Raw genomic sequence first — 27,538 nt, 5'->3', positions numbered from 1 at the left:
AAAATTCTTGGTCATGGGCATCCAGAACATAGTATGATGACTGACTATAATGTATTATTAGTGGTTCTGGAAAAATGGAAAAATACGTCTAAGATAAGACCAAATGCCTATGGACAGCATTTGCAGTTAAAGGAGGTAACTGGCTTTCTCCACAAACCCCCAAATACCACTGGATGGGGACAGACCACCAAACTGCCTGGGTTGGTTTCTGTGCGAGTAGAAGGAAGAATTGGAGCAGTTTACCCCAGGGAGTGTGAAAGGGACCTGCCAGTGCCAGACTTTGAGGGACAGGACCCCATGCTGAGGAGAAAGTACTGAAAGGGGAATCAAATTGAGCAGGACAGAGACAACAGACAAGGAGAGGGCCTGGTACAGAGCAGTGGGCTCACTCTGCTCCCCGCGATCGGAGCCAGTCAGTCACGAGCTAGGGATGGAGAAAGGAAGTTTAGTCAGATCAAGTGGCACAGTCTGGAAGATGGTGGAGTAACGTCTCAAAAACCCGTCTTCCAGGATTATGGAATCTTGAGGCATTTCTATAGGGAAATGGGCAGTGAGGAGGGGGTTTCCTTCAGGTATGATGGACTCCAGGGTCTTTTATTGTACCCTTCGTATGCCAGCTGCGATGAATCCCTGTGGGTGTGTTTGCCGCCTGTGGTCAGCCTGTTCCTCGAGAGAAACTCAGAACAAAGTTTTAATTTATCAAGCTATTGGGGAGCACATGTGTAAGTGGAGGCTGTAAATCAGGAGAGCATGTGGATTTCTTAGAGTACCTGCAGAGCAGCCAGTACTCACACAGAGGAGGGGCTGGGCCCATTTACTGTAGCAAGATGGACTCACAGGCCTAGATCAAGCTGGAGGAGGGGAATATAGCCAGGAAAATGTTAGAAAGCCACCGTATTTCTGAGCATTACTCAAAAACAACAGAAAAGGTAGCTCTGTAAAGTCCGAAAAGCTTTCCTGAATCCTGCATCATTCTAGAAGTTCAGGAAAATAATTTCATGTGAAAGTGAGCAACAGAAAAACATTAATGTCAAATTTCATAAAAGGTGGTCAGGATGAGGTACAGTGGGTCCCTGCCTTATCCCCGGGGATACTGGAACCGGCAAACAGTTACCATTGATGATTAAGTATCTAGATACTAAAGTTTTTTCCTTTTTGCAATTATTGATTACAGCTTTTAGCTGTTTGACCCACCCATTGTTAACTGTGCTGCTTAGGCAATATGCTGTCTGACTCCACTAGGCCCTACAGATAGCATCTCCCTGGAGCCTGGGTCACCACGGTAGTGGGTGTGTGAGCTGTTGTTCAGGAATTAGAACCCCTTGTCCATTTCAGGCTGGTTGAGAACATCAACTGGGCCTGAGCAGATGTCTGTAAGCAACCTTTTGACATCAAGAGGCTAAAAACTCCACCCTCAGATCATGCCTACGCTGCCATTTTGTGAGCATGGGTCCTATGAAAAGGCGTGGAGTCTGACTACGTTTTTGCAGATGATCAATGATCTCACCTCTCCTCATCTCCAATCACCTCTCCACATTTCAGACCACCTCGCTCCCTACCCCATAAATACCTCTGAGTCCCTGTTTTCTGGGAAGTGGTTTTGGGACTCCTGCTCTCGCTTCCTCATGTGGCTGCCTTGTGATTAAACCCTCTTGTTGCAATCTCCTCGTCCTGGTGTTTGGCTCTCCGGATGGCGGGCAAAAACGAACCTGGGTCGGTAACAATACCTCTCCCAATGCATCCCTGAAAACGGGAGTAGCACTGAGCCCTGCGTGTACTAAGTTTTTTCTTTTACGTGTATGCCTGTGATAATGTTTATGTATTTAGGCGCGGTAAAAGGCTAACAGTAATACATTGAACAACTGAAATGTATACAGTAATAAAAGTTATGTCATAACTGAGACAGCTGGAAGTGACTAATGGTGGGTAGGGTGTCCAGCATTGCTGCACAAAGGGTGGGTCACATCCAGGACAGGACAGCGGCATGGCACAATACTTGATCAAGCTGCTTTGAGTGGCGTGCAGTTTAAAGCAGGAATGATTTCTGGAATTGTCCATTTTGTGTTTTTGGACCACCAGGGAATGGAAACTGTGGGAATTGAAGCCAGGGATAAGGGGGACCAGTGTGTGTGTGAATGCTTTAGTAAACGTAGAATGGACGAAGGTGCTCCGCGAAATGAATTGTGGGGAAAGCTGCCAGCAAAGCATCCCTGGAGGACGGTGCTGCTGCCCTGGGCCCGCCTTGCTACCCAAATCTTGAGCTGAGCATTGAGCTCTGTCGACAGTGCAGCCTGAAGGCGGGTTTGGTTCTCAAGGGATGGTTTCACTCTGGCCCTATTATGTGCTGTATTTGTTACCAGACTGGAAAGGGAGGAGGTTCTAAGTTCGTTATTTATTCACTTATGAGGACAAAAGGGAACTTGAGAAAATTGTGTGAGGAGTTCCACGCAGCGTTGCTGGTCCGCTTGTCTTCTGCTTTTACTCCGTCCAACACCCCTCTCCTGTCCCTACTTTCATCCTTAGGTAGCTTAGAAATAAACACTACTGTTCTGCCAGTTGCTTAGTTCCAAGCCTTGCTTGGTGTCTGCTTTCTCTCATTGCATATCCAATTATTTTACTCAACAAGTATTGACTGAATGCCTGTTATGTACCAGGCACTCTTCTAAAGCACTGGAGACACAGCATGGGTCAAAACAAAGTCCCTGTTCTGGAGTTTAGTCTAGTTGCGGGAAGGGGAGCATAAATATACATGGTCACAAGTGCTATGAGGAAAGAGAAGTCCCAGTGGCAGAGCGGTTAGTGAAGTTCACTCACTCGGGCTTCGGGCCCAGGGTTCCCCCCGTTCAGTCCTGGGGGTGGACATGGCACTGCTCATCAGGCCATGTAGAGGTGCGTCCCACATGCCACAACTAGAATATACAACTATGCGCTGGGGAGCTTTGGGGAGAAAAAAAATACAAGGAAGATTGGCAACAGATGTTAACTCAGGTGCCCATCTTTAAAAAAAAAGAGTGGAGAGAGATGCCGTTCATGGATGGTGGGCAGAGAAGGCGTCTCCGAGGTCTCCACTAGCCCGTAAGCTCCAAGCGCAAGGGCCCCAGCTGCCTCACTCCTTGTGCGTTTCCCGCGCTCGGAGGGTGCCCGGTGCACAGGACACACACTGTTAGTCGATGGCTGACCGTTGTGAACTACAGAGAAAGTCCTCCATTTCTCATGATGTCCGCCGGCAGCAGGCACAGCTCGTCTTAAACTGTCAGGTCACGCCGGGGCTTTCTCGCTGAAATAGAAGAGGAAACTGTTGTCTCTTAGGAAGCCAGCGACCCGAGAGCTGACATCTGTCATGGCTTAGTCATCACTGGACGTCCTAGCTAGGCCAGGCAGTGTCGGGCGTATCTGGTAGCCTAGATAATCAGGCCGCAGATCCCCGAGGACAGGGCTGCGTTTCTGCCAGTCTCATAAGCACTTTACAGACATTTGCTGAATGAACAAATGATCAAAACAATAAATCTCCACTCTCCACGGAGAGCGGACTTGAGAGAGGGCCTCGCTTTGGGTCCGCATATAAGGGGCGACACACTTTCCCTGCGAAGATCTGCGTGGGACCCCAACTCCGGACCGCCGGCCCGGCTCCAAGGCCCAAAGAGGCTGCAGAACCCCGGCGAATGCGGATGCGACCGCGCCCGAGAACCCGGAACCGCGTCCTGCGCGTGCGCCCGCGTCCCAGCGCAGCCTGCCCCGCCCACCAGCTGCCTCTTGGCTTCCATTGGCTGCCTCGCAGAAGGCCCGCCCTCTTGCCTTGCAAGCTCCCCTAACCTGACGTCTCTGCGCAGCCAATCACAAGCAGCAGTCCCCAGCGTTGTCCAATGAGCTCGGGTGCGGGGCGCGGCCCGCGAAGTTTGATTTTCCGGTTGGGACGCGGAAGCGGCGAGCCGGGCCCGGAGGCGGCGGCAGGTGGGTGGCGCGCGGGCGGCGGCGGCGGGGGCTGCAGGCCAGCCCGGGGCGGGGGCGCTGACCCCTGCGGCTCGACCCGGCGGCTGCGCGTCTGGGAGCCGGGCCACCGCGAGCGACCGACCCGCGCCGCTCCCGGCTGGGGTCGCGTCCTCGTCTGCACCGCGGGCGGGTGGGGCGAGCAGCTGTCTCTGCTCGGGTCCGGCCGCCCGACCCGCGCGGCCCCGGCACCTTCGGGAGGGGTCTCGCCTGGCGCTCCTGCCGAGTGTTCGGTCTCGGCCAGGACGTCCCCGAGCTGCCTTGCGGTGTCCGCGGACCTGGGATACCGCCCCCCCCCCCCCCCCAAACTGGAGCGCGGTGCTGGCGGAGGTGCAAGGTGGAGCGGGAGGGCTCGTCCCGGCGGCGTTATACGGTTCATGCGGCCGTTATTTATTCGTCCAGAGTAATGCCTTCTGAGCTTTTTTTCCTGAAGGTATCAAGAAACTGACCATGTTCCCTTGAAGTGGCTTATGTGTTTGCTTCCTCCATGTCTCTCGTGTTGAATATCTTAAGAGAGATGCTGGGATATTTTGGCGTTCCTATAGACCAGGTAAATGTCTTTTAATGGGTTTGAATGAAGCTGTTGTATTTGTTCTTGGGTCTCATTTTGAAAATCATTTACAGGTGAACATTTAATGTAAGGCGAAATTGTTACTTTAGGTGTAACAGAGGTGAGTTTCCAATAGTATGGCTTTGATAGTTTGAGTTTGAAAAGGGACGAGATTATTAGGAACCTATTTACCTGACAGGTCAAATGCCAGCAAAAGATACAAACGAAGCAAAATATAGATACGACCTTCGTAGAATTACATTTATCGAATAGATAAAAATATATTTTGAATTATAGTGGTTTTATTTAAGGTAACTTAAGTTTGATATTTGTATAGAATGGCAAGTTATAGCTCAACAAATTCAGAATAAATTTTAAGAAGAGAGGGTGATGTAGGTCTGAGAATTACAAGCAAATCCAGTTTTGTCTCCTTATTGAACGCCTGCTACATGTAAGACAGTATGTTTGGTTTGGCGGTTGAGATAGAGTAGTGATACATGGTTCATGTATTTATGATGCTTAAAATATGAGGAATAAGAAACGCACACAGATAATTACAAGACTGAATATAAGAAAGACACAAAATAGTAGGGGAGCTTACAGAATGGGCAAATCATCACTATTGGGTGTGGTGAATTAGAAGAAAGCACTCAAGGATAATTCCAAGGTTTTAAACAAAAGTAAGTTGAAGAATGATGGTGCCATTATTATAAATAGGCAACTCAGTGTGAGGAACTAGTTTTAGGTTGGGAGATAAGGTGAGCCCAGATGAGCTGTTGGAATATACAAATACAAATATCCTGCAGGTAATTGGCTGTGTGGTTCTGGAATGTGGGAAGGAAAAGAGATTCAGGCATGGCGTTCTCTGTGTTATTTTGATATTTAAACCCATGGACTTTGATGGCATAATGGAAGACGTCATTGGATGTTATTGCAGTATTTGAATTTCAGAAACAGTGAGGTTGAAGATGACGAGGACTGAGTAATAGTTGAAGATTTGCTTATCATTAGATTACGGATGCATTTAGGGATTTCTGTAGGTGGAGAGAGGCAGCATATTGTAGTGGTTTGATGAATGACTGAAGAAGAGAAGTAGCATCAGTGACCTTTTTTGAAAAGCTTGTGAAGAGAAATGGAGAGGGGCCATCAACTTGAAGGGGCTGTAAGATTGAAATTTTCTTTTTCTTTTCAGCGTTAGAGGTAACTTTAGCATGTTTTGCAGGCTGTGGGGCAGAACCTCATGGACAGGAAATAGTTTAAGATACAAATGAGATAGAGCGATTGAGCAATGCAGGGAATATAAATAAATAAGCCTTGGAAAGAAGACGGACAGTCAAGAGTAGAATAAAAGCGAGAGATGGTGGAGAGATTTTGAATGGAGGGAAATGAAAATTGAGGTGTGTCGAATTGCATCCTTGTTTTCTCAGTGAGAGCGGAGGCAAGGCCACCTGCAGGTAATGGAAGTGAGGACATAGGGGGTTTCAGAGATCAGTGATTGCTTTGGGCAACACAGTAGAGATCAGAACGTGTTGTGAGGGGGTGGCAGAATTCCTGTGCAGAATACCCAGCTGAAGTCAGCGTGGATTGGTAGTCTTTCCAAATATTGTCACTTTGTGATTTTTTTCCCCTAGCTAAGAGTAGTTGGAGTAGTTTGTCCGTTAGTAATACGAGAACACATGATATCAAGAGGATGAACCATTTTTGAGTGGCACTGAGCCTATCACTGAAACAATTAATTTGAAAATCCCCGCTTGGTAGGAAAGTCAGTAAAGTCAAAATGAGTATGCTGGACCAGGAAGGGGAGAAGGAGGTGAAATCATGAGAGTGGTGAAGATGTCAATGGCAGTGAAGGCGTGAGAGAGTTAGAAGGACAGGAGTTTCTCAGGACGGAAATTCCGGAGAGCGAGATGAAGGTACCATCCAGGTTAACCAGGAGTCGGGTGGCTTTGTCTGCAGTGTGTGGCCCTCACTGTAGCGGGCCTCGAGGCCTGTGGTTCTTGGCAAGGGTGCAGGTATGGGGGGTCTGGAGAGCATTTTGAATAGAATTGCTCAGGCCGGCAGAGATTCTAGTGACAACAGGCCTGGGACCTGTGTCCTCTAGGCTGCGCTCTTCAATATGGTGGCCACTGGCCACATGTCACCTTTAAGTATTCTTGAAATGTCTGACTTGAGAGCTGCTATAGGTGTAAAATATACAGTGGATTTTGAAGACTTAGTATATAAAAAAAGAATGTAAAATGATCTCATTAATTTTGAAAATATTGATTACATGTTGAAATAACATACGTATCGAGTTAAATAAAATATATTAAGAAAATTAATTTCATCTGGCTCTTTCTACTTTTTCAAATATGGCTCCTAGAAAATTTGGTTCACATATGTGGCTTGTGTTTTATTTCTTTTGAAGAGCACCTTCTGAGGCGATCCTAGTATGTGTGTGGTTAAGAACCACTGCCCTGAAGGACTCAAAAGGAATGTGAACACGTCTCTGCCGGCAAAGGGTTCACAGTCTAATGCGGGGAGAGAAAACTGCGGGTGAAGAGAAGTGACCTGGAATTAGGTGCCCAGGAGAGCAGCAACAGCCACATGTGTAGAGGAGTACGAATCTGACAGTTGAAAACTGACCTAGTGCTCGGGCTGGAGTTAGACCAGAGCCCCAGGCCCACGGGTACGTGCCTGGCAGTTGGGGCAATATTGGCTTGTTTTTGAGACAGTGCGGAAAATTGCTTAACCCAAAGAACCTGTGTTCTTGTTAATGGACGGTGCCACGTTAGTTTGGGCGGACTGAATAGGGCCAAGAGGCAGGAGACCTTTGAGGGTGGTTGAGAAGGGTTACGAAATGCATGGAGTACGTTGTGGAGGCTGAGCTGGCAGAACTGAGGGAAGGTTGTGAGGCGGGTCGATGGAATCAGTATTTAATGTGAGACTCAGGTGTTCGCACGTGATCAGATAAGTTCAGAGCCCTTACCACTTAAATGGAGGAATGGTGTGACTTCGCACAGAAGGATTCTGTGTGCTGACGACTTCGAGATCCTCTCCCGCCCTGGTTTTTCTCAGCTAGTCCTAAGGCTTTGATTTTTACCTCTATCAGGTATTCCGTGTGCCAATGATTCCCAATTCCATCTCTCTAATCCCAGTTTTTCTCCTCAGTTCTGGAACAGTATCCATCTGCTTACAGCTTATATCCATGAGGATGCTAATGGGATGCTGCCTATAGCTGTTGCTCATAATAAACGTTGTCCTTGTTATAGGATCTTAGGAAAAATGAAAAGTCCAATTTTTAATGTTTTTTAAAGAGAAAGTGTTTTCTTTGTGTTAAACTCTCTGCCAAAAGAATAAATGTTATGTCATGTTTTTGGGGGAGGTTCCTGTGGGAATATGGGGAGCCCAAGCTAAAGGACACAGTGTTGAGTTATAGCGGCACACTTCACTTCTATTATCTTTTCAAGAACTGGCTTCCAGCACGTAGATTCCATTGCAAGTAAAGAATCTTCAATTGTTAGGACCTGATTCGTTCATGCCCCTCTTTATCTCTTCTTTAAAGGAGGTTTTTGATTGGGCCAAAAGGCGGGATTTTTAGCTGGGAGGAGGGGAGGCAATTTTTCTGAACAAAGTTTCCCAAGGTATTTGGACATTCTCGGAAATAAAACAAAATGAATTTGTGGTTCTCTCCTAAAAGATTTCCCTTCCTGGAATGTATATATATTCACTCTTATCCTTTTTTTTTTTTTTAAATACAATTAAAAAAGACAATAAGTTTGAATTCTTTGAGGAAGGTACTTTGAGCACACCATCTATATTTTCTTTTTCTTTTTTTTAATTTTCTTTTTAAAAATTAGTGGCATTGCTTCTTTGACTTTTTTTTCGTAGATATCTAAACATGCTTACCGAGTCCTTTTCAAACAATGCTTTGTGTTAAGTAGGTTTTGCAGATTTGGGAAAATAAAGGCTACGGCTCAGCGCGGAGTGTTGTTCGGATTATTGGAAACATTCTTCCTTTAGAGCCCTGCCCCAGGCCTCATTTTGAGGTAAGTCGGTCAGCACGTGTCGTTTAAGCACCATGTGGGAAATAATGCTGGGTGCTTCTAGGGGTATAGGGTTGAACAAGGGAAGAAATGTTTCCTGAAAGCCAAAAGCCATTTGTCTACCCCTGGAAACAAGGCATTTCACATGTGTTTTTGTGTTTATTTAAATAGTTACACTCAAGGTGGGCGGGTGCCGAGTGACCTGAGTAGCTTGTCTTTTCTTCTGGCTGGTATTTTATGACAGATGGCATTAACCCCGGGGGGAGAATACGACTACATGTGTAGACTTATGAATAACATTTTCCTCAGTATTTTTTCTTGCTAACAGGTGCATGTTTTTCTATGGAAGACCCTTTTCCTTTTCCCTCTGTTGGGTTTTAGCTCGCTGAATTTCCGCGGGCCTGGGTGTCCCCGCTCCCTGCGGAGCAGTGACTCTTTTTCCTTTTCCCTTTAGCTGACCCCAGTCTTGACCTCTGCAGACTCTGCTAACTGTGGATCTGTAGTTCCATCTTTTGCTGATACTTTGTTTGTGGCAAATGATGAAGAGGCCCGTTATCTCAGATTTAGGTAATTTTACATACTTATCTTGGAAGTGGGGTGTGGGCTGTAATCGGAGTTCTTGCATGTGCTGGAGTTTGTTCAGACTAATTGAGCCTGTTTGTTTTGTCTGTCTCTGTACTAAGCTGAGTCCTACTAATATCTTTCTAATAAGGATGACTAGCTGTTTCTCATATTTAGCCAGTTTTGGTGTTTTTTTGAGGAAGATCAGCCCTGAGCTAACATCTGCTGCTAGTCCTCCTCTTTTTGCTGAGGAAGACTGGCCCTGAGCTAACATCCGTGCCCATCTTCCTCTACTTTATATGTGGGATGCCTACCACAGCGTGGCTTGACAAACGGTGCCATGTCTGTACCCAGGGTTGGGACCAGTGAACCCTGGGCCGCCGAAGCAGAACGTGCGAACTTAACCGCTGTGCCACCGGGCCGGCCCTAGACAGTTTTTTTTATGCGCGTTTAAACCTAACACCAAGCCTAGGAAGGAGTGATAGATAGTAAAAGGGTATCAGAATCACAGTGTTTATTTTTAGGAGAAAGCTGTTTCCTATCCTAGATACGAGGTTCATTTTGCTTTACGTATTTAGCCAAAACTTATATTGTTCTTATTGTGCACCAGGCAATGATGTTCAATATATTTCAAAATTTGGATCTGTTACTCCTGCGGAGTGCTAACTTACGTGTTAGTATATTCAGATTCAGGCGGTAGGCACCACAGGGTCAATCATTCAGATATTCTGGCTAAATTGATCATGCATGAAACTGGTCAATTTTCAAAATGTAAGAATGCCATAAAATTACCCCTAACATAATACTGAATATAAGACCCTTCAGTGCTGTATATTCAGAATGTGTAGAATTCCTAAATAAACCAACTTTATTTCTAAATAAATAAACTTGTGTTTAAAGCTAATAGACAGAACAGTTACAGGATAATTATTTTTGTTTTATAATCTAAAAGCAAGGTTTGTTCCTTCGTTCACTGACCACTTATTGGTCACCTATTAAAAACTACCTTCTGTTCTCTACATTGAGAATACAAGTTACATAGGAGGCTGTGCTTATCCTCAGTGAGTCTGGAGACAATCATGGGATAAGGAGAGTAACTCTCGTTTTGTTTTGGTATCTTTATTCTTTGACTGAAAGAATTTATTCCTCTTGGCAAATTTCCCTCTCTCTTCTCTCTCTTTCTCTCCATTTCTTTTTTCCTTCCACCCACAGAAATAGTATATGGAAAAATGAAGAAGAGGAGGAAGTTGAATACCCTGTGCACCTGGTTTGGGATCCATCGTCACCGGCTCTAAGACGTAACAAACCAATGAGAAATGATCCGCCTGTAAGTGAAGCTGCAATTAAAAAAATAGCCGCCCTTGAGGATGAGCTGGCTTCGCTCCGCTCTCGGATTGCTGCGATCGTGCGGCTGCAGGAGCTGAAAACCAGCACAGGCTCCGGTGGGTGATGCGCGGGGCTGCGGTCTCAGTGAGGTGACACTTAGTAGTATGGGCATCAGTGCGGCCCTGAGCGAGGATGTCTGATGCTAAAGTAGCTTGTGAATGACATTAGATGTGAAAGATGTTGGGCATATAAGACTATGTCTGATGTGTGTTTAAAGTGAATTAAGCCAGGGGGTGGCCCCGTGGCCAAGTGGTTAAGTTTGCATGCTCCACTGTAGCGGCCCAGGGTTTCGCTGGTTCGAATCCTGGGCACGGACATGGCACTGCTCGTCAGGCCATGTTGAGGCGGCATCCCACGTGCCACAACTAGAAGGACCTGCAACTAAGATATACAACTATGTACCGGGGGGATTTGGGGAGATAAAGCAGAAAAAAAAAAAAAAAGACTGGCAACAGTTGTTAGCTCAGGTGCCAATCTTTAGAAAAAAAAAAAAGTGAATTAAGCCACATTTACAGTGAGGGAGTGGCTTGGTTTGAGGAAGAGCTGGCTATACTGCCGAACATTCTACTTTTCTATTAAGAAGCCGTTTTCTAAGAATGCTTTCCTAACTTTTCAGATAAGCGCTGGGAATTTAAGAGGAGGAATGCGTTAATTTGAAAGAAGAGTATAGATTTGAGCCTTCATATTTTTGTAGTTTGAAGTTATTGCTGCTATAATGCCACCAAGTTAGGCGGATAATGTTTTCCAGGTGACCCTTTTCTAAATTTTTAGACATAACTTGCTTTAACCAACACACACACACACACACACACACAAAAGTGTATATATACATAAATGATTTATATATAATGCATAGTATTTATATAGGATATATTTATCATATATAACTTATATGCAACTATTATATAATGTGTAATAATTAAAATGAGATACACACACTTTCTTTTCAGCAATCGTGTTTCACACGACTTTTCAGAAGCGAATCTGTTGTGACGAAGTTAAGTGCTCAGTCCTCGTCTTAGGCTCCCGCCTAGAAGGTGTTTGCGTGGGTGTTTCTGCAGTGTTGTTGCAGGGTGAATATGCCAGTTTGAGTGTTTCTATCTACAAGTCGTTGATCATATATGTTTTTTCAATTTATTCAGGTTTCCTTAGGCTTTTTTCTTTCTTTGCTGGGAAAGATTCGCTCTGAGCTAACATCTGTTGCCAATCTTCCTCTCTCTTTTTTCGTTTTTCTCCCCAAAGCCCCAGTACGTAGTTGTCTATTCTAGTTGTAGGTCCTTCTAATTCTTCTGTGTGGGACGCCACCTCAGCATGGCTACTGACAGACGAGTGGTGTGGTTCCACACCCGGGAACTGAACCTGGGCTGCCAAAGTGGAGCAAGCAGAACTTTAACCCCTAGGCCATCAGGGCTGGCTTTTGTTGATCATCTTTTAGCTTTTTTAAATAGAGGATGAAATTCAGATTGTATGTGACTTACTGAAAAAGCACTTATTATTTTCTCTTTAAAATGCATTCTTCCTTACCCGCTTTAAGGGCCTACACAGAAAATCCTAATTGGATTAAAAATAAACTTACTATTTGGCTTGATGCTTACAGAAATTACTAAGCAGATGGGACTGCTTCTCCTTCCTAGCCACCAAATCATTATTTTAGTAGCATTACAGAAATTGTTCCTGTTTTGGTTCTAATTAGTGTTACCTTGGAGAGAATTTTGCCGGATTTTTAAACAGACTACTTTGTTTTCAGGCTCCTTTGACTTGAATGACGGGCCTGGTGGTTTGGGACAAACGCCATCGTCAGTGGCTGCTCAACTCAGCGCTGAACCGGATCCATTCTCAAGTTCATTGCTTCCCTCTCCCCCTCCTCCACCACCACTACCCCCTCAGTTTTCTTCTCTGCAGCCTCCATGTTCTCCTCTTGTACAACCAGGATCTAAGAATATTTGTGACTCAGATAATTCAGCAGCTGAAATGAAAAAACAGCACCCAGGTGCTTGTCAGACTATTTATAGTCATTGTCCAAAAAACCAGAACAATAAAGATATTCCAAACATGCTGGACGTTCTAAAGGATCTGAATAAGGTGAAACTCCGTGCAGTTGAACGGTACGTGGTCAGGATTTGAGAAATTTTATCAGTGCTGTTTTAAAAAATTACTATATTGACCAAAGTAAACATACATAAGTCTTTTATTCCTCAGTTAGACACAAAGAGAGGAGAGAATCATTTTCAAATTTTCTGACTCCTCTAGTATATTATCTCTGTATTTTTGAAACAGCTTACCTCTCTTGCTATTTGTTGCTATTTTAATTATATCTGCTTTGCATTGTTAAAGATTAGAAACATGTTCTCGTAGACGTTCTGCACCCTAACACATGAGCACACACCCTTCTCATTACATCTTCCTGCCGTAGTTGTTACAATCTTTAGTTAAATCAGTGTTCAGAATTTACATCCTTTTTATGCCAGTAAACATTTACAGGGAAGCCATTTCATACAGTATGATTGCATTTTGTTTGTTTTTTTGTTGGAGTTAATCCTCTCTGAGTTCCATTTCTTTCTTTTTTGAAATTCCTCTCCAGAAGCCCGGGGTCCTGCTCCACCTCACTGTTGCCCTCCAGCCTGCTACGCTGTCATCATCCTAGGGGTTTCCTTCACCACCGTCATGGGCATTCTCTTACTTTTCTCCTGTTGCATCCCCCTTTTCCTGGGTGTCGTAACTTCCCATAGCTTCCTGAGAAAGGGTGCATAAAAGGTAGATTATTTTGAGACCTTGCATGTCTGAAAATGTTATTATTTTATTCTCACACTTAATTGCTAGTTTGGCTGGAAAAATAATAGGCAGAAAGCCATTTTCCTCAGAATTTTGAAGACATTGTTCCGTTAATTTCTAGCTTCCAGTGTTCCTGTTGAGAAGGTGATGTCATTCTGACTCTTGGTACTCTCTATCAGACCTGTTTCTTTATTCTTGAAGCATTTAAGATCTTCTCATTAGTCCTGGTGTTCTGAAATTTCAGGACGATGTGCCCTGGGGAGCTCTTTTCTATTTCTTATCCTGGGCACTTGTGGACTCAATCAATCTAGGGTTTTAGGCCCTTCCTTTTTGGAAACCTCTTATAAACATTTCTCTGATAGTTTTCACCCACGCTTTCCCTCTGTTCTTTTCCTGGAGCTCCTACGAGAAGTTTGAATGCCAGAATGATTCCTCTTAGCCTCATATCTTTCCTTTACTGTTTTCTTTCTCTTTGCTTTTCTATTATACTTTCTAAGAAAATTCTTTAACTTACCTTTCAGCTCTTCTATTGCATTTTCCCCTGACATCATATTTTTAATTTGCAAGAGCCGTTTCTTTGAATGCTCCTTTTCTGTGTCTTCCTGCTTCTGTTTGTCTTATTCCTCTGAAGATATTAACTATATAGTTTTAAGTTTCCTTTTGCTTTTGAATTATCTCTATTTTTCCTGAGTTCCTCTTTTCCTCTTGTTGATTTTGGTCTCCATCTTTAGTTTTGGAGCCTTAAGTTTCTGGTGATTCTTGGCTATACTTTCACGTTTAGAAATGAGGCGAGGAGATGATTGAAGGTTCCTTGTGTGAGGCGGGCTTGCTAACTGGTGGGCTTCACAATTTAGTGATAGAGCAGAGGACCTGACCATTTTGTTGGCCAGACCCCATAGGTCAGCAGCTGTATGTCTTTTCTTTGTGGCTGAGAGTTTTCCTAGAAAGTTCTTCAGTCTCCTTCTTGGCCAGGAGAGATGGGGATTACACAGCGGGTGCAAGCCAGGTGTTTCGAGAGCTGAGTCGGGAAAGAGCAAAGGGATGCGCTCATCATTCAGTGTGTACTTTCCTGCATCCCCCTGTTTTCAGGAGGGCAGCTCACCTTGCAGTCTCCTCACCTTCGTCAGCTCCCAGCTTCCAACACTTTGCTGCAATTCTGGTAATCTCTGTCTTTGTGCGTATACATCTTTTTCATTTCTTTATTGTCATTTCAGTAGGATTTCACAGAGATCTGCCATGGTCACTTGGGAGTCCCTCAGTGAGGTTTTGGTGAGAAAATAAATAGATTTTCCATATAACAGTGTTAGGACAGATAAGTCATTTCCTTATTGATGAGGTTATGATATGATCCTTGTATAGGGCAGCAAGTACAGGGAAAAATCCTGTGGCTGTGTGTGCACACTTGGTCCCAGCTAGATTGCTTACTGGTATCAGTGGGCCCTGTCAGTGTAAAATGGTGACTCTGACTTTTTCCGTCATTGGAGAAACAGCTAAGGGGCCAGCAGACTATAACCTCCATCCCCCTATTCTCTGGTGTTTCTACAACGAACCTGTATTACACATGGCTGCGAAGTCAGATGAGACTTCCCGCGTATTTACGTTTACAGATTTCCTACCCTTGTTCCCTGACTCCCATCTTATTACAGCGAATGAAGTGTCCTTGTTCACATCCAGGCTCTCCCCTTGGTCGCTGGTTCCCCTTCTCTCTTATCTTCTCAAGGATTTCACTTAAAATTATCCCTTCTGTCTTCTGCATCATCAAGTTTTCCTTCTTTACTTTATTCTTCTCACACCTGAGTATTTCCCAGCTTCGAAACACATACCCCCAGCTGTCACTGTTCTCTGTCCCCTTTCTGGTATGAATTCTCCATGTTGTCTATAGTTTGTTTCCATTTCTCGCTGCCGCCGTCTACCCACTGGAATATGGTGTCTGTCCCATCACTCTGTTGAAAACTGCTCTTGTCAAGGTCACCAGTGACCCTGTGTTGCTAAATCCAATGGTCAGTTCTTTTTTTTTTTATAGATTGGCCCTGAGCTAACATCTGTTACCAATCTTTTTTTTCTTCTTCTTCTTCTCCCCAAAGTCCCCCAGTACATGGTTGTATATTCTAGTTGTGGGTCCTTCTAGTTGTGGCATGTGGGATGCTGCCTCAATGTGGCCTGATGAGCGGTGCCATGTCCACGCCCAGGATCTGAACCAGTGAAACTCTGGGCCGCTGAAGCGGAGTGCGTGAACTTAACCACTGGGCCACGGGGCCGGCCCTGATGGTCAGTTCTCATTGCTCCTCTTACTTGATGGCTGGGTAGCGTTTGATACAGCTGTGGTTCTCTCCTCCTTGGAACGCTTTCTTCACTTGGCTTCGAGGAAATCACACGTGGTTTTCCTCTCACCTCATTGTCCGCTCCTTCTCACTCCTTTGCTCACTCTCCCTCCAGTGTCGGCGTGTCCGAGGCTCAGCCCGCAGCCTCGTTCCTTCTCCATCCACATTGTGCCTTTGGTGAGAATGGCTGTCCATCACACAGCTATAAGCTAATGACTGCTGCGCTGATGTTTCTGTCCCTGACTCTCCTCTGAGCCCCGTCCCTACTTGACAGCTGCCTGCTTGACGTCTTCGTTTGCCTGCCTCACAGGTGTCCCAAGTGCTTATGTCCAAACGGGGCTCTTCCTTCCTACCTGTTCCCTTCTTCCGCCTTGAGCACCTGTTCTTGCCCAAGTCTTTTGCATCTCAGTAAATGGCAGCACCATCACCCACTGCTCAGTCCAAAGATCTAGGAATTATCTTTGTCTTTCTTTTCCTTTCCATCCCGTATCCTTTCCATCAGCATATAGCTCAAATCTGTGGACCCTCGTGACCCAGCTGCCCCCGCCCCGTCCAAGCCGCCGTCTTCTCCAGCTGGGACTCTGCACTGGCCTCCTAACTAGTCCCTGTTTTCGTTCTTGCCTCCTTATCTTTCTCCGTGGACCAACCAGGGTGGGCCTTTAAAAGCGGAAGTTGGATCATGCCATTTCCTGCCTAAAACCCTGTGGTGGGTTCCAGTGTGCTTAGAATACAGTACAGACACCTCGCGGTGGCCCGTAAGTCCCCCAGGATCCAGCCCTCGCTTCCCTTGTGGGCCTCATGTCCTGCTTCCCTCGTGCTCGCTGCCTCTGGCTGTGCCTGTCTGTCCTTTTCCATACGCTGGGTCCTTGCTGTGTGTCCCCCGGATGTTCACGCTCACACTGACCCCTCGCCGTTCCCTTGGAGGATGTCGTCTCAGAGGCTTTCCTGACCACCTCGTCTGCAGGGCTTCCGCCCCGTCACCCCCCCCATGGTAGTCACAGCATTACTGCTGCTTCCTTGGTCACTGATGGTCTCTGCCACCAGAGTGTTCCCTGGCGCGGGACACTGCTCCACACTCGAGGCGTGGGACGGAGCCTGGAGTAGCAGTAGGCATTAAGTGGAGACTGGATGAACAGTTAGCCTAATGGTTTTCTTTTCATGAACTCTGTAGTCCTTTTAAGAGTTCTTAGATATTTCTTTAAATTTTCCACTGAAAATTTAGAAAATTTAAAATAAAGATCTTCAGCACAGAGATATTTGATAAATCCCAGGTCATAAGAAGGTTGTGGTGGAGCCCCATCCACGTGCTCTGTTGGTTTTCTGATTCCCAATTCACTGTGCCCTCCAGGTTGCTTATTCCATGCCAGAATTTCCAATGTCTTGAAGACGAATTAGATTGTAATATGTTATGCTTGTATTCCTGCTGTGTTTGTCAGTAAGGAGCTTAAATTACACAGTTTTAATTTAGTCAATTTTTTTAAAAATAGGTCACCTGGAGGGAGACCCCTTCACAAGAGGAAGAGACACAGCTCACCCTGGGACCCCGTGGCTTTAATATCCCGTGCGCTGAAGCAGAAATTTGCGTTCCAAGAAGACGATTCCTTTGAGAAAGAAAATAGGTCTTGGGAGTCTTCTCCCTTTTCTAGTCCAGAAGCTTCAAGGGTGAGCGATGATAATGTGAAGTCCGATTTTCAGTGTTTCTGAAGTGTATGGTTGGGATAAATCTTTGCCTTCACGTTCTCTCGAAGTGATTCTGCAGAATGGGCTGCACACTTGTTTGTTGACGCTGCTAGTGTTTCTGTTGTTTCTGTTAACTTTTGCTTGCTCAGTTTAGCTTTTAGCCTACTATGAAGTTATTTTGAAATAAAACCCTTAATTTGAAAAATACGTGTGCGTAAGTTTGTAATGGTCTATCTAGACAGGTGCTGACGCGCTGTGGCTGTCTGCAGTGTGAAGCGGGTTCTGAAACTTTGAAAGGACCAGAGAAGGAGGGTGCGATGGATCCAACCTAACCCTAGTCAGATGTGCATACTCTAATGTTTTTCTCAGTCAGACACAAAGATTTTGGATTATTTAAACAGAATGTTAACTGTGCTTTTACAAGAGCAAATGGCATCGTAATTGTCTTCAGCGACAGAGCTTCTTGGTTGTGCAAAAGGACACACGTTGTATTCCAAACACTTGACCCTCAAGACTGCTCCTTCCTTGAAGTCTCTCTTCTCTAATTCACACGTGATTCTAGTTTTGGGGGTGGTCTTCCCATCTCAGAGTTTAGTGGAGGGAGTACCTGAGAATACGCCGTGGAAGGAGAGGACTGTGACGGGGGCAGCATCTAAAGTCGGCTGGATCGCACTGAGGAGTGGTGGCTGTCAGCCGAGGACGAGACGGACAAACTAAGAAGCAGACGGCGACGAAGGAGACAGCAGAGTGGGAAATGGTCCCTCTCCTTCCCGCCGTGTGGTCTCGGGGTCACCGTGTGTGCGCCTCCGCGCAGTCTCCAGTGTTTATCATCTTGACTCAGTTATGTTCTTAACTCTAAGAAGGCAAAAGTGTGTAGTTTACCTTAGGACTGTTGCAATCAAAAAAGATAAATGTGCCTAAAAATAAGTGTTTAACATTTGTGTAGAAATTTATATCTTGCAAAGTCCTTTTTCCCTCATTTCCTTTGATCTTCACAGCAACAGCCTAAAAAAAAAAAAAAGAAAAATGCACCCAGGCCAGTTACCTGTTTTACACATGAGGAAAATGAGCCCCTCGGTGCTTAAGTAATCTGGCCGTGAGCCCACATCTAATGGGCAGAGCAGTGACCAGAACTTGGTTTATTAAAACTCCAGGATGTTTGAAAACCCCCAGTTACTGAAGAAACTCTGGAGCGGAACACGCTGTCCCCGTGGTAGTGGATGAGGGGGTGTTACCGGGTGTCTCAGACTGTTCCCCGGCCTTAGCATTTCTCTCCAACCACGAGCATCGTAGAGAAAGAATGGAATCTGTCTGTATTTTTTTTCTTCTCCCCAAAGCCCCCCAGTACATAGCTGCATATTCTAGTTGTAGGTCCTTCTGGTTGTGCTACGTGGGACGCCACCGCAGCATGGCCTGATGAGCGGTGCCATGTCCGTGCCCAGGATCCAAACCACAAAACCCTGGGCCACTGAAGCAGAGCGCGCAAACTTAACCACTTGGCCCCGGGGCGGCCCCTTTCTCTTTATTTTCTAGCACCTAGCTTGGGGCTGGACACACATGCTCCCTGTGGTCGGCTGGGAGGGCTCAGGCCCTGCGGCTGAGACGTCTTGCTCGCTCTCGTGTCCTCAGCTCTGCCACAGCCCCAGCATGGAGCTCGCTCCCAGACAGCTGCGCACTGTTGGAGGAGTTAACCCGAGGGTGCCGTGGTGCTGGCGGGCCGTTCTTTTTCACATTAGAATAATTCCTCTGTCCAGAATTTGCTTTATTTCAGTTTGGACATCACATTTCCCAGTCAGAAGGACTGAGCTAAAGGAAGAACTGACAGACACAAAAGACGTTGACCAAGGTGTGCACGCTGCGAGCTGTGCCTGCGCTCCCGAGGAGGCATCACAGACGCACACCGGCCAGCCTTTCACGAGGCGTGGAAGGAGCGCGTCTTCTGTTACGTGGGTAAATGAAGTCTGTACACGGGGTCTGTGAGTGCAGGGCTGCGAAGAGTCTTGACTTAAGAATTCCTGTCTCTGGTCTTGGAAGATCCAGCAGCTACCTGGGTACTGGTGATAGTTAGGTGTATGGACTTTTTAAATGTATTTAGTTAGTGCTATTAAAAGCTGAATACACACTGAATGATTTTCCTAAGAGCTAAACAGTAAGTGACCTGGTGTCTCCCAGTAGAGAACAGTCAGCTCTCGCTGTAAGGTAACAAACCGTTTTAGTGGATTGAGAAAGTTCTGTAAACTACGTGTGTATTGTAGCACTCAGCAAACCATGGTGTACTTGGGTTTTTAAAAACAATTTCTTAAAGCAATTATGACTTCCTAATTTAAGAGCCTTTGCATCTTTTAAAAACTGATGGTGATCTGATTGACTGGCCTCCAGCAACTGGGAGATTTTCAAAGAATATAAAATTGTGGTTTTTTTTCATTAGGATAGTCGTAGTTCAAATCATGTTGATTGAGCCTCCTAAAAATTCTTCCTGAGGTGACAAAGAATTATTCTTAGAAACCGGTTTTGATTGTTGAGTTCTAGAAGTAGAAATATTTAAGGAATCTTCTTGGTAAGTTTTGCCTGCACTTCTGTGTAAATATTACAGCCATAATTTTATTTCCTTTGTTTCTTATTACATTGATACTGTGTATCTTTGTAAATAAATGTGCCTTTGAATTTGGTTGTGTTTTGTATCAATTCCAATTCGTGTTTCCTCCTTACTGCTGAAGTCTGAACTTTGGTTTGAAAGAGCGTCCTGCAGGTAGAGTCTTGGGTGATACAAGCGAAACACATGGGCTTGGACGACGTGTTTGGTCCCTCCGCCCACGTGCTCATGTGATGTGGAGATTTACCAGGTCCTCTAGACTTAGCCTACGCACCAGCCAGGGCGTGGAGTGTCCTTGTGGACGGGCTCGGCCACCCGTGTTGCCAGACTCTTCCCCTTTCAGTAAAGCCCAGTTGGCCCGGCTTTGGCGTTGCTGTGGCAGGCAGTTGGTTGCCTGGCCGTCTCCATTTCCAACCCCGTTCTTCTTGGCCCCCTTCTGGTTAGGCGAGGCCATGCAGTGGCCATCTAATGACCACGAGGAACAGGCTTCAGCTCATAGAGCCGTGAACCCTGATGCCGCTGAGCTGTCGAGCCAACTCCCACAGGAGCCACGAGCAGACTTCTTATTAACGAGAAATAAAGGAGAAAAATAGGCCTTGGGGGTTTTCTGTTACTTGCAGCCAAAAGCATTTAATGACAGCAGTGGCTCTGGATGCCTGTCCTGTCCTGATGCTCCTCATCCCGGCCTCAGCAGCTCCTGCCCTCCTCCACGTTTCCCTCACCCTGCCCTCCTCCCTCTGTCCTTGTAATTAGAGTTTTCCCCTCTGAAACAACTGCTCTTTAACCCCCAAGGTAGTCTTGCATTTTCAGTTTGATAGTTTTCCCATTAAAAAATGTATGATGAACAAGCCCTCCACCCCCAGCAGAGACCTTTGGAGGTGCCATGCTCTGCCAAGGGAAGTACATGTCTTGAGAAACCTCAGGTTGACTTTTCGGGGGGCTTCTCTGTTCTGCCTCAGTGTGAATTTCCTGCCTGGTCAAAGCACATGTCAGCACGTCGGGGTTGAGCCGGCCTTGGGCTCCGCTCTGTTTCGGAGGTGACTCCTGGTGTCCTGGGAGACATGGTGACCACGTGCCCTGAGGCTCCCCCCCGGAGGCCTCCCGAGGGGCTGAGCGGGCTCCTGGGGAGCTGTGTTCACTGCAGAGCTGCAGCTGGGGACTCAGGGCAGGCCTTCGTGGTGAACCCATACATGAATGACCTAATACCGAATGTTATTTATAAGACTGTATTTGATGACACCTTAAACTTGTCTGAACACACTATGAAAGCTGAAACTGTCGCTCTTCTTGCAAGTTATATCAATGCCAGCTTCTTTTCCTGACCCTAGAACATTAATGCTCCCACTTGCCCTACCAGATTCCCCCAGCTCCTCCTGCTTCCTCAGATGCCTTAAATTACGTTACACTCTCCTTCCCAATTGGCTGTCAGTTAATCCCTGTAAACTAGTTAAGGGGTTTGAGCAAGGGCATTTGACAAAGCATTCTAATACTATTTTATATTTGGAAAGAATTGGTTTTATAATACAGGCTGCAGGAAGTGAATGCTGTTCAAAATCTTGACTGTTCGAGACATGCAGGTGATGACGGCAGTGGTTGTCATGGCAGCGAGGGGAGCCCGGACTTCCTGGGAGCACACGGCAGAATGCGGAATCCAAGGGGCCCCTTTTGAAAAGAGTGGTCGGGGCCTGTCAGGGGGAGGGGTATCAGAAGGGCTGACTGACCACGAGAATGTGCTGTAGTGCGCTTTAATTACGAAACTTACATAGAAAGTAGTTTGGAGGAGAAGCAGCCATTTATACAGTAGCAATGGGGAAAGAGGACTTTAAATAGATTTTGCTGGGCATTAAGCACAGACTCTCCTTAGATTGGAGAGGTTAAGTTTGCAACTGGATTTGTTTTAAACTGAAACAAAAACAAACAAACCAAAAGCAGGTTCCGGGGAACGAAGCGTGAGGTTTTTACACCAGAAAAGGCTACTGCTGGTGGGGGACTTTCATGTGCAGAAAGTCCATGCGGGTGGGTTCTCGGGACAACACCCTTCGAGGGAAGGAAGCGGGATGGTGACGGGGAGGCTGGACAGTGACGCGTCTCAGTGGGGGCCTCCGCAGATCCCCCAGGGAGCCCAGAAGCTGGACGCCCTTCCAAGTGGTCCCCCATTGCTCTGAGGGGGCTGCGTCCTGCCTTTGCACTTCCCATTGAACCAGACACTGGCAAAAGGGCATGACCTTGAGCAAGGCAGCCTTCCTTAGCCAAGGGCAGTTCCCACAGAGGACTGTCTCTTCTAAAGACCATGACAGCGGTCATCATAGTCCATCACAGACGACCCGGGTTCCACACCATCACAGAGCCCGGCCTGCTTCACACTGTAGTCAGCTTGAGCAGGGGAGTGTCCAGAATCCCCAGGACCCATTGCCCTGTCCTCCCCTCCCTGGACAAGGCTGGTGTTATACTGATTTTCTTGAAAAGATCTGCATTTTAAAAATTGGGGGAGTGGGTAGGAAAGTCTCCAGAGATCCCATCCCTTGAGTCCCCCAGGTTTCTGTGTGGGACCCTTGAGGCTGCTCTTTTCTCCTCATGGAGGTTACTTATGTTTACAGGACTCAAAAGCGTTGAGCAGGTATCACGTCCGGTGGCCTTGGGGACCAGTGAAGATGTGCTGGAAATGTGCCAGGAGAAGTGAGTTCTCACCCCTCCAGGCCCCAGGCTCCTCGGCTGTCAAGCGAGGGGACCACGCAGAGAGCCCTGAGGTGCGGTGCAACATTCACGTCTCTGACTCACCTGCTTGGCTCAACTCTAATCACAGCTCAGCTTGGTGCAATTTCAGTTTCTGTACTTTGTGCCAAATATTCTTGCCAAAGAGATGTGATCTTGGGCTGGGCACAGTAGGGAAGGCTAGTGGGTCCCTGAGAACTTCTGTGACGCTGTCCTTGGGAGTGGCCTGTAATTTACTATCTGGGTGACAGCAATGGCTCTCATTCTTAACAGCACTTTGCGCATATCAGCTCCTGTTCTTACTGCCTTCTGTATATTCACCTTGTAATCCTCCTGACAACACTGGTACGCTGTTCTCATTGCTCAGATCAGGGACCAGGTGTAGACAGCCTGAGGGACCCTCCCCGGTCTCCACAGCTGGTCAGTGGCAGAGGTGGGATTCGAACCCAGGCAGTGGGTTTTCAAGCACATATTTTTAACCCCTGGGCAGCACTGCCCACTTTTTAATTTGTTTACTTATCTATTTAGACTTTGCCTTCTTCCAGAAAGTATCTAAGGCGGTTTACAAGTATATGTAAAATATCGCAAAACAGTAAGACACTGGAAGAGGAAAGCCCCCAGGCTGCAGTTTTCCACGTTGGCCACAAGAGATCAGTGTAGCACTGGGGCGTCCCTCGGCCGGCGCGGAACTGCTGACCTGTGACCACATCGGGCTGCCAAATTTTCAGAAGTTAGAGACGAAGTGGGGTTAGATTCAGTATTACGTGCAAAAGCAGCTTGTTTTAAAATGGATATTCATGAATTACAAGTGGCCACGTCCTTGATGGATCTGAGATTACTCATGTCATCAGGCTAATTCAACTCATTTTCCAACAATTAATAAATACTCTGTAAAATTCCATGTAAAGTCAGGGGATAGTATTGCTTAATTGTTAAAGATTGCAGTGAGATTCTCATAAGTTCCTCCATTTGAGCACAGCTGTTTGTTTCACTACTAGAGAAAAGTACAAGCTTTATTATGAATCATAGGATTACAGTTTTTGCCTTTATCCCAGTGAAGATCGGCATATTAAAGTGGTGGAATTTTTGTTAGCTATTCTGTAACTTATACATGCAGACATGTGTTTCCAAAGACACAGTAATCGTTTAAAAGGTCGTCCTCCCTTCTGTGTCAGTCCAGCATCTTCCTGCAGTTGAGGTACCCACGTGGAAAGCTAATCTGAGAGGGTGTTAGCGATTTCAGACCCATCTGCTGGGCGTGGAACTGTGGCGTGGCACAGGATCCCCGAGTGGGACAACCTCTCTGTCCCCCGTGGTTTCAGCCTTTGACTAAGTTTCTGCCTGGACCCTTATTAAGGATGCTGGGGGCTGGGGGCCTGGGCTGTGTCTGCTCTTGCCAACTCCTCTTCCCTGGGAACCAGACCACATGTTCTGCCATCTGTGGTCCTGCTGCCTGTGGTCGCCATGACGATCAATCCTAGCAGGTACGTTCGTTGAAAACTTAATCTGTGTTGGTCACTGCACTGCACACTTTATAGGTATTAATTTAAGTCATGCCCCCTTTTTACAGTCGAGGAAAGTGAGGAACAGAGAGATTCGGGGCCTTACCTGAGGTCATACTAGTAGGAAGCTGCTGAGCCAGGATTCACACTCTGAGTCGAGTTCTTGACTGGTAGGCCAGCCCTCCCAGCAGACACCACCACCACCTCGCCTGACCCTCAAAGCAGCATGCAGCTCTGGCCCCCGCAGCGCCCTGCTGGCACAGTTCGGGCTGGGCATTTGCAGTTTCCTCATGTGGGAATTCCTGCTCATCCTTCAAAGCATGGTTCAAAGAGTCTTTTTCGCAGAAGCCTTTTCTGAGCCTCCCTCCCCGGCCCACCCTCCAGCAGGTGCAACCACATCCCTCGCTGGTACTCTTGGAACCCTGCCTGTCCCTTTGCCGCTGGATTTATCGCAGTTGTAATGGCTGCCCAGTCTGTCTCTCCCCAACTCCGCTGGGCTCTTGGGAGCAACTTGGACGTATGAACTGAGTTCCATTCACCCCACTTCCTCCTACACCCAAACAACAATCAGCGCCAACAAGGAGTGACTCTTTGATATGTTAAGGACAATGCTAAGGATGTAGCTTATCTCATTTAATCACAACCATTCAAGAGAGGTATTTTATCCCCATTTTACAGACGAATAAACTGGAGCTCGTGGAGCTCCAGTAGCTGGTCTCAGGCCAGCCGATGCTAAGTGGAAGGGCTGGGGCTGGACCAGGGTTGCTGATTCCAAGCATGCGTGTGCAACCCTAGTGCGTCCTATGCTGACACATATAATGGAAAATGGACTTGATGGAAAGCTATTTGGTTAAAACTATATCTATTGTTTAGTAATAGACTTATCCCAAAGTATAAAATATCACGTGAGTTAACTGCTCAAGTTCACACACCTAGAAGTTTCCGGAGCTGGGTCTAGGCCAGGACTGCGGTGGCCAAGGCGCTCGCGCTCCATCTTTATGGCCCAGTTTTGGAGGGAGAGCTCTCCCCAAGGGGCCTCCTCAGCCAGGTTGGTCAGACTGGAACCGCTGGCTGCCTGACCATCTCCAGGGGGCAAGGCCGTGGGCCCTCACAGGACCACCAAGCTTGGGAGGCTGGTCAGCACCCCTGCCCACACTGTGGACCCTCATGAGCAGGTCTCGGCCTGGCCTGGGTTCTCCCAGCCGCCTGCCAGCTCTGTGTCCCGCCATGTGTCACAGAATAGCCTGCCCAGGAATTGCCTCAGCATCTTTGGGAAACGACTTCGGCAAGAGTAATTATTTCTCCCTTGAGGGTGAATTTGACTTCTGGAAATAGCCAAATAAGTGCCAAGACTGATGAATGAGTGGATGATCTCAAGATTGGTCACAAATGAGGTGCGACTTTCAAGTAATTCGAGTGATTTTCTTGCAAGGACTGTAATCTGGCTCTGAGGGTGTTCCTTAAAGATCGGTTCCAGAGATATTTGGAGTGTGGCTGCATTGGATGCATTACCCAGGGCGACTTTTGGAAGGACAGCACTCTTTTTTTTCTTTTTCTGAGGAAGGTTAGTCCCGAGCTAACATCTGCTGCCAATCCTCCTCTTTTTGCTGAGGAAGACTGGCCTTGAGCTAACATCCGTGCCCATCTTCCTCTACTTTATATGTGGGATGCCTACCACAGCATGGCTTGCCAAGTGGTGCCATGTCCGCACTCGGGTTCTGAACTGATGAACCCCGGGCCGCCTAAGCGGAACATGCGCACTTAACCGCTGCACCACTGGGCTGGCCCCCAACACTCATTTTGAATATAGAATTTCTGGTAGAAGTGTAGGCCTTTGAAATCACCGATATATTCTGTGATCAATATTACCTGGATACGTATTCAGATCCAAGATTCAAAAAGTTAGTTTTAACAGATGACAGAGTAAAATTTTGGATGAAGATAAAAATATTCTTGGCTATTTAAGTCAAAAGCAGTTTAGTTTTGACAAAAGCCACTAAAGTATTGCATCGTAAACACATCTGTTTTCCTAAATTTCTTTAAGATATACACGGGACTTTTATACCCATTATTATTTTCTACTCCAACTGAAGATCATGACCAAATTTAGTCAGTAAAAAAGCAGATGGAAGGTAAAATCTCACAGCTGTTAATTTCTCTTCCTTTAATGGCATGTGTCTGCTACCAGGAATCCCCGACCTCGTAAATCGTTGCCATGGGTGATGATCAGTTTGAACTGAGTGAACGCATTATTTTGTTGAATTCTACCAGTCTTTGAGCATTTCACCCACTAGCTGTGTTGCGTGTTAGTTTCATAGTTTTTACTGCAAGCTTTATTTTGTAAGAATTCCGGCTTTAGCCTCTTTCAACCGGATTTCAGATCTAGACTTTTAGGGAAGCCTGTTAAAATGGACTCCGTGCATTGTCTTGTAATTGTTCATCTCCGTGCCTCTGTCCCAGCGTGATGGGTGAAGCTGTGAATGGAAAGAGCACAGACTGGGCATCGGGAGACAGGAGAGGAGACCTGGTCCCTGCAGTGATGCGAGTTATTGCACAGTATTAGCCAAGGCTTTTAACGTCTTTTGGCCTCAATTTCCTTCTCTATAAAATGAAGGCTTTGGAAAACACCCTATGACAAAATATTTAGAGGCTACAAAATGTGTATTTTTAAAGGCTGTATCACTTACAAGTTATCCCTTACTGCAGCTGAACAATAGCATGTTGACCTTATTTTGTTAAGTAGATAAGTCCAAGATGTCACTTCCACTCTCTTATTTATTTTATTTAAAGACCTGAAATATTTTCTCTTGCCCAATTAATTCATAGCACATTGGTGAGCCCTTGGGGACAATGAACCATGAAACATCTCTATTTCACAGTTATGCCTGTAAGATCATAATCACATGGTTTGTTTTTTTCTGTGGAAAATGAGGGGCGGAATGTGAATTTCTGTATTTTTGATTTTATTACTTCATCGATACACACCATCACCCTCCGCATGCCCCCCAGCATGTGTGCAGATGTGCGCTGCCTGCAGGCAGGGAATGTCTGCTCCCTGAGCCGGTGCATCCCTGCCATCTAGAGCAGAGTGTGACGCCCAAATGCCTGCCGTGTTCCAGGTACCATGCTAGGTCCTCGAGAGAGAATAAAATACTTTAAGGCTCATGCCGACTGCAACTCTTGCTTAGTCTAACTTATAATTATTGGAAGTTCAGCTGAAACAGTTTTCTTATTGAAGATACATCCGGTTGGCACAGGACCCAGTCAATCTATTTCCTCATGACGCTCCCCCTCAGGACACTTAGCGAGTATATTTTGAAGAGCAAATTGATTCTCGCTTTGACTCTAGAGGTTATTTCAAAGCTCCTCTGCTCTTTGTAGAGATTTGTGGTTTATTTTTTGAAAATACTTAGTTAGATGCACTGAGTACTTATCTCTTTGACCTTGAA

The 27,538-nt window shown here is 46.3% G+C and overlaps 1 protein-coding gene across 1 annotated transcript; it reads left to right on the top strand.

Moving 5' to 3' along the window:
* The first annotated feature begins 3,974 nt into the window (after window positions 1-3,974).
* Window positions 3,975-19,392, top strand: MTFR2 (mitochondrial fission regulator 2). The gene is given in 8 exon segments (XM_008528271.2): window positions 3,975-4,537; window positions 8,461-8,565; window positions 9,017-9,129; window positions 10,336-10,565; window positions 12,257-12,614; window positions 17,090-17,264; window positions 19,054-19,081; window positions 19,084-19,392. Coding segments are annotated over 8 exon segments (1,251 nt in total). The 5' UTR covers window positions 3,975-4,474; the 3' UTR covers window positions 19,263-19,392.
* The last annotated feature ends 8,146 nt before the right edge of the window (window positions 19,393-27,538 follow it).

Source organism: Equus przewalskii, chromosome 9 (assembly GCF_037783145.1).
Source record: "Equus przewalskii isolate Varuska chromosome 9, EquPr2, whole genome shotgun sequence".
Classification (NCBI taxonomy): Eukaryota; Metazoa; Chordata; class Mammalia; order Perissodactyla; family Equidae; genus Equus; species Equus przewalskii.
Note: the sequence above shows the minus strand (reverse complement) of the source record. Positions and strands in the feature narration are given on the sequence as shown.